General features: G+C 33.0%; 1 protein-coding gene across 1 annotated transcript; it reads right to left on the bottom strand.

Moving 5' to 3' along the window:
- Positions 1 to 625: 625 nt before the first annotated feature.
- Positions 626 to 1,852, bottom strand: LOC126608536 (MYB-like transcription factor EOBI). Its single transcript, XM_050276478.1, has 3 exons — positions 1,625 to 1,852; positions 1,374 to 1,503; positions 626 to 1,268 (listed from the first exon to the last, which is right to left on the bottom strand). The coding sequence occupies exons 1-3, from the start codon at positions 1,782 to 1,784 to the stop codon at positions 767 to 769; spliced, it is 792 nt and encodes a 263-aa protein (XP_050132435.1). The 5' UTR covers positions 1,785 to 1,852; the 3' UTR covers positions 626 to 766.
- Between the last annotated feature and the right edge of the window lie 3,834 nt (positions 1,853 to 5,686).

Genomic DNA, 5,686 nt, shown 5'->3' with positions numbered 1-5,686 from the left:
ATCGCCTTACAATTATTCGTTGTTTTATAGGTAGGTAAGTTTGTGCATCTCCTCCACACACATTGGTGGGCAAATTTGATTCCATGATCCTTTATTTAAACTAGCATAAAGACTGTGAGGACAAAGATGTCACTAAAAGCTTAGCTTGGTATGAGTAAGCTAAGTACTACCGTAAAGTTTAATAAAGAGAATACTAATGTAAAGAAGCATTTCAAGCAATCATGTGTGGACTTTCATGTTTCTCAAAGTACTTACGAATCATACCAACCAACTGTTAGTCTAAAGGTATTTCTCTTTATTTCGTTGAAAGAGATCTTAAATTTAAATCCTACCAACACATATTTAAAAAATACAAATGTTAGTTGTTTGTCCTAAAGGGGGTTTGAATTTTGGAATGGATGACGAAAGTATGATGGAAGTAGTCGAACTCTTATTGTGAATATAAGATCAAAACAAGATGAAGCTTTTATCTGATGAAAACATAAAAGAAGAGGAAGAGACAAAGGGAACCTCTATGAAAATTACGCAACTTCATACTTGAAGCTAATGTTTTTTATTTCCAAGAGCTTGTCTAGCAAGTACCAATACAAGTTAAGCAACAACCAAAATAATTACAATTCTCCTATAGTTAAAATGGTGGGCCATTATTTTAAAATAAAAGCAAAAAGCATGGTAAATAAGTAGGTAGCCTTGGATTGCATGATTTTTTACAACCCAAAATTCACACCGCTTGTTACACTTCTGAAAAATCAAAGTCTGCTCAAATTCAACAGAAGGGAACCACCAGGTTGCTGTGCAAACTAGTTTTTCCTGTTGCACAAGCTGAAGTTGGGTTAAAATTACCATGGATATCATCCAAGTTCCACAAACCATCCCACAGAAAATTTTCCTCATTAGTGGAGGCAGGTTCAGGCACATACACATTGCCATGTAGCATGGAGCTGAAGAATCCTTGCTCCTGATCAGCTGTGTGAGGGCATACAGTAGTAGTAGAAGTCTCCGAATCCGGCTTCACTTGAGGCCAGCAGGATGGTATTTTATTGTTGTCATTTTCATCCAGTAAGGCCATGATTTTCTTCAGATCTGCTTGATTGAGTTGCTGATGCTGCTGCTGCTGGTAAAACTGTTGCCTCCTTAAAAGGCGAGTTTTCACCTTCTCGGAGGCATCAGAAGCCGCTTTGGCTGCTTTTTTCTTAAAATGGGTCCTCCAATAGTTCTTGATCTCATTATCAGTCCTTCCAGGCAAACTCCTTGCAATGGTTGACCATCTGAGTTTTTTCAAAAAACAAATTAAGCCTTCATATATGTAGCACAAGAAAAAAAACTAGCTAAAATATTAAAAACAAAGCAAACAAAGTACAACAAATATTTACCTATTCCCCCATCTTGCATGTAGGTCTACTATTATTCTCTCTTCATGTGGAGTAATTTGCCCCCTCTTAAGGTCTGGCCTCAAATAATTTACCCACCTCAGTCTGCAGCTCTTTCCATTCCTCTTCAGTCCTATATAATTATACAACCCAAAAATATACATTATTATTATTATTCTCAGTTATTCAATGGATATATTACATAAACACATGAGCGCTCAAACACTAACGGTAACTAGAGTGGAGTCACATACCTGCAAGTCTGGCCACAGAGTTCCATCTGCCTTCACCATGAACCCTCACATACTCAATAAGCAACCTATCTTCCTCAGCAGTCCAAGGACCCTTTCTCCAACCCTCCTCTTCTATTAAACCCCAACCCATATGTTGACCTGCCATCATCCCCAAATACATGTGTGATATCTTAATTAGCACAACTTTTGTGTTATGCTTAGGTAATAGGTATGCTTTTATCTAAAGACTTTGTCTTCCAAATGCTGTGGTATTTTTTTGCAGTGCTTGTTTGCATATTTATATATCTGCAACATAAGCCCTCACTTTGTAATTCCATCAGTCAATTTGCTGTCGTTTTCGAAATCTTCCCTATGCTTTCCACTATTTGAGGTACGAGTCATCTGATCTCGCAGAAATATCATATTTATTATTCATTTATTTTTCTTAGATACTTAAAGAAGAGATTTGAACTTTAGACATCTAATACTTTATAAAATACATAGGAAAATTAGTATAGGGAGGAGGGATGGATTACATTTAAGTGTCTTCGCCATTGATGTATGATTTAACATCATGATCAACCCCAAATATATACCAATCAAGTGGTTGAAATGCTTCAATCAAGAAGGTCAAAATTATTTAGCCCATACAAGGACATTTTAGAAAGTCAGAATTATGTTAGAGTAGTGTTATCCATACTCAATTTTACTTTTTAAATACTTTCTTAATTTTTAGTCATCGAGATCTTTTGATCTGGAGAAGATCAATAATCAAATATAACAAAAATATGTAAGAAGTAAAAATGAATGTGAATAACAATATCCATATGCTATTGCATTGGGTGACATATTCTAGCAAGGATCTAAAACGATAAGTTTAATAAATCATTGGATGCTAAAGTGCGACAAAAGAGAAATAGGAATTCCATGGATTGAGGCCACGTACACAGAGATTATGCATTTGTACAAGAAGAACTAGTAGCTCATTAGCATACTAAAGCATGCCTGATAAATATTAAATCACAATTAAGTGGGTGGTGGAATTTTTAAACTTGAAAATTACTAGAGGACCAATGTGGTTTGACCAGGTGTTGGAATTGCTTCCTTCTTAAGGAGAATGTTCCAAGCATGGTCTAAAATATCCATAATATCCTGATATTTCTATTGAAATTTCTGTGTTTTTGGACTACCGATATTTTTTTGGACTACTGATATTTCCGATATCATCGATATTTTAGACCTTGCTAAGTCACCATGTATCTTACCATGCAATGTATAAAGTGTAAAATATTGTACTAATTCATTATATATAAATGATTATAGTGTGTTTAAACTTCTTTCATTAATTACTACATATTGTCTACACTCATAATGTTTGCCAGCTCACTATATAATCAACTTAAATCAGTTATATCTATCATGCAATGCATTTCCTTCTAATTTTTTGTGATAAACTAATAGATAATTGACTAAATAAACATCATGCAAAGTTTCAATAAAAATTTCTAAGTTTTTCTTACAATTTCCGTGGTTTTTATTCAATTTTTATCGATATCGATAATATCCTGATATTTCCATCGAAATTTTTTTGTTTTTGGACTATCGATATTTCCGATATCCTCGATATTTTATAGCTTGTTCCAAGTAATCACTCTAAAGCAGGAATTAAATATTAATTTGATGATGCCATTTTGGGTATTGTGGGTATTATAAGTCTCAAGGTATTGATGACTTTGGAACGTCATCAGGGGACACGTGGTACTTTTTATTATTTTCTAATATTTTTTTTGGAATGATAGTGTTTTATGGGAAGATTTTTCAATGTGACAAGAACACGAAATGGTACACTACCTGTCACTATACAAATGGTGAGATATGTGTGTTAAAAAGTTAATAACTTAAAAAATAAAATATTTCACCACTTATATAAAAACACATGAAGTACTACTCGTGTTCTGGTCACAATAAAAAATTTCTCGTGCTTTATAGACCATACGCAGCATGGAGTTCTTATGTTGTAAACTTGTAACATTGCCTTGTGGGTGAGGCTGATGTTGTGAAAATAGGTGATCTTTACACAAGAAAGATGATGGATTATGAGACAAATAAACACTATTCTGGGGAAGTTTTAATTATTATTTGTTTATTCTTCAATCTGAAGTGATAGTGGGAGGGAAGAATTGAAACCGAAACTACCGGCATAAAAGTGAATGATTTAAGCCAACTAAACTACAAGTTCTTTCGTATTTCGCAAAAATTTATTAGGTAAAATAAATTCGTTACCAATGCGCATGCGCGCAGAAATGTTTCGTGTTGATCATAATAATGGTGTTCTAAATTCACTCATATGTACTATTATATAATGTGATAGTATTAATCTAGTATCAAATTGTAACTCATAGGCTACTAGACGTTGGTAAGCTTGGTTCACCATTTGGATTAGTAATGCTCAAATTATAACTCTAACTCATATTCGATGAATACAAAGTCTAGGTAAATGTTTTATATAACTGGAACACCAAGAGTCACAATGATTTGTTACTTGTTAATTTCTTTACAACTTTACTCGCTACTTGTTAGTTTCGTTGAAAATATAAGGTTAAAATCGTTGAAACTCTATAGAAAACCAAAAAAAATGAAAAGAAACAAAAATCTTTGAAACCTGTTAGTTTCTTTAAAATCTTAGTGGACATTAAAAAATATAATATAAGATAAGAAATCTTTGAAACCTTCCTTTGAGTACTTTTGCATGATGCACTTTCTCAAAAAACAACACTAAAAACTACTTCATAAAGAAATATATAATACGAGTTGTTCCGAAAGCATTTAAAGTACTCTATTATCTATGTTTATAATGCTTATAAAAGCATTCTAAAATAGATTGTACCCTGCATAAGTTATCTGTTTATGTATTTTTATTCATAAATATATAATTCTCTTATTCGAAGGAAAGTATAAATTTTGCTTATATGCGTTCCCGATCACGAGCCTTATAGGCAAATTGACCAATTGCAACTTGTTTTGATTGCATCCTCAACAGGGTTGTTTCCTTAACCATAACTAGCTCTTAGTCTTTAATTGGCATCTTTCTCTAATGTTGGAAACGTTCTCAAATTCAATCTCCCTCTATTTTTATTTTTATTTTTTATAAAAAGAGAAGAAGTAAACATGATTTGACACAATGCAATTTGTTTCGAATCTCCCCTCCCCTTTGATAAAAAGAGTGAGAACAACATGACCTTGAGCACCATACAAACACTACAAACCCTTTTGCCACTTAATGTTTGGAAATTGGAGTGGCTTTGAACAGTCCATGCTTGACTTTTAATTCCTAGAAACAAAGACAAACATCAATCAAAAGAGGCTAATCTATGTCATTCATCAAATATGGCACCACAGAATCTCCTTTGCTTTTATTTGTTACTATTCATAACACAGCCACCAACCTTAAATGCACGAAATATTCATATGTTTCTTCGTCACTATATCGCATCAGATTTCTATGATTAATCATTTCTAGACAACATTAATCCGTGTTTAGTACGGATAATCAAAGAAAGTATGTGAAACATCTTGCACTTGTTTAACAGCTAAGAATGTACGTGCTAAAAGCTAGAAAGATCTGATCATGTGGGTTCCTTAATTATTCTACTAACCTTTGCTTTGTCTTTTACTTTTATTTAAGGCCGGGTGTCAATTCTAAGCAGATTAGGATAAAATTTAGGGCATGATGTGGGGTTTCACTGCCTAATTATTTAACAAATTGTGCTTTGTCTTTTTCTTTGTTGGAAGGGAATGGCATGCACTAGTTTCTAGAAACATTATTTACTATCTAATCACATTTCCAAGATTAATGAGTTCTTGATAGAGTCTATTTGCCCTTGCTTATTATAAAATTAATTTTGGTCCTTGATATTTTTGTTGAGTTGGAATTTCACTAGAAAAGGTTAAGTCAATTATGAGCCTATTTGGATGTGTTTTTAAAATGATTGAAAATGTTTTTGGTGAAAATATTTTTTTAAACAATGCTTTGTAAAAATGCAAGCAAATTCTGGAAAAACACTTAAAGCGCTTCCTCGAAGA

Source organism: Malus sylvestris, chromosome 16 (assembly GCF_916048215.2).
Source record: "Malus sylvestris chromosome 16, drMalSylv7.2, whole genome shotgun sequence".
NCBI lineage: Eukaryota > Viridiplantae > Streptophyta > Magnoliopsida > Rosales > Rosaceae > Malus > Malus sylvestris.
The sequence above is the reverse complement of the archived record's forward strand: the minus strand, read 5'-3'. Positions and strand labels throughout refer to the sequence as shown.

Excerpts from the sequence above, each read along its gene's own strand:
- LOC126608536 (XM_050276478.1), bottom strand. The coding sequence starts at position 1,784 with ATGTATTTGGGGATGATGGCAGGTCAACATATGGGTTGGGGTTTAATA. Across the intron at positions 1,504-1,624 it reads CTCTGTGGCCAGACTTGCAG|GACTGAAGAGGAATGGAAAG; the intron begins GTATGTGACTCC and ends ATAATTATATAG. Across the intron at positions 1,269-1,373 it reads CATGCAAGATGGGGGAATAG|ATGGTCAACCATTGCAAGGA; the intron begins GTAAATATTTGT and ends GAAAAAACTCAG.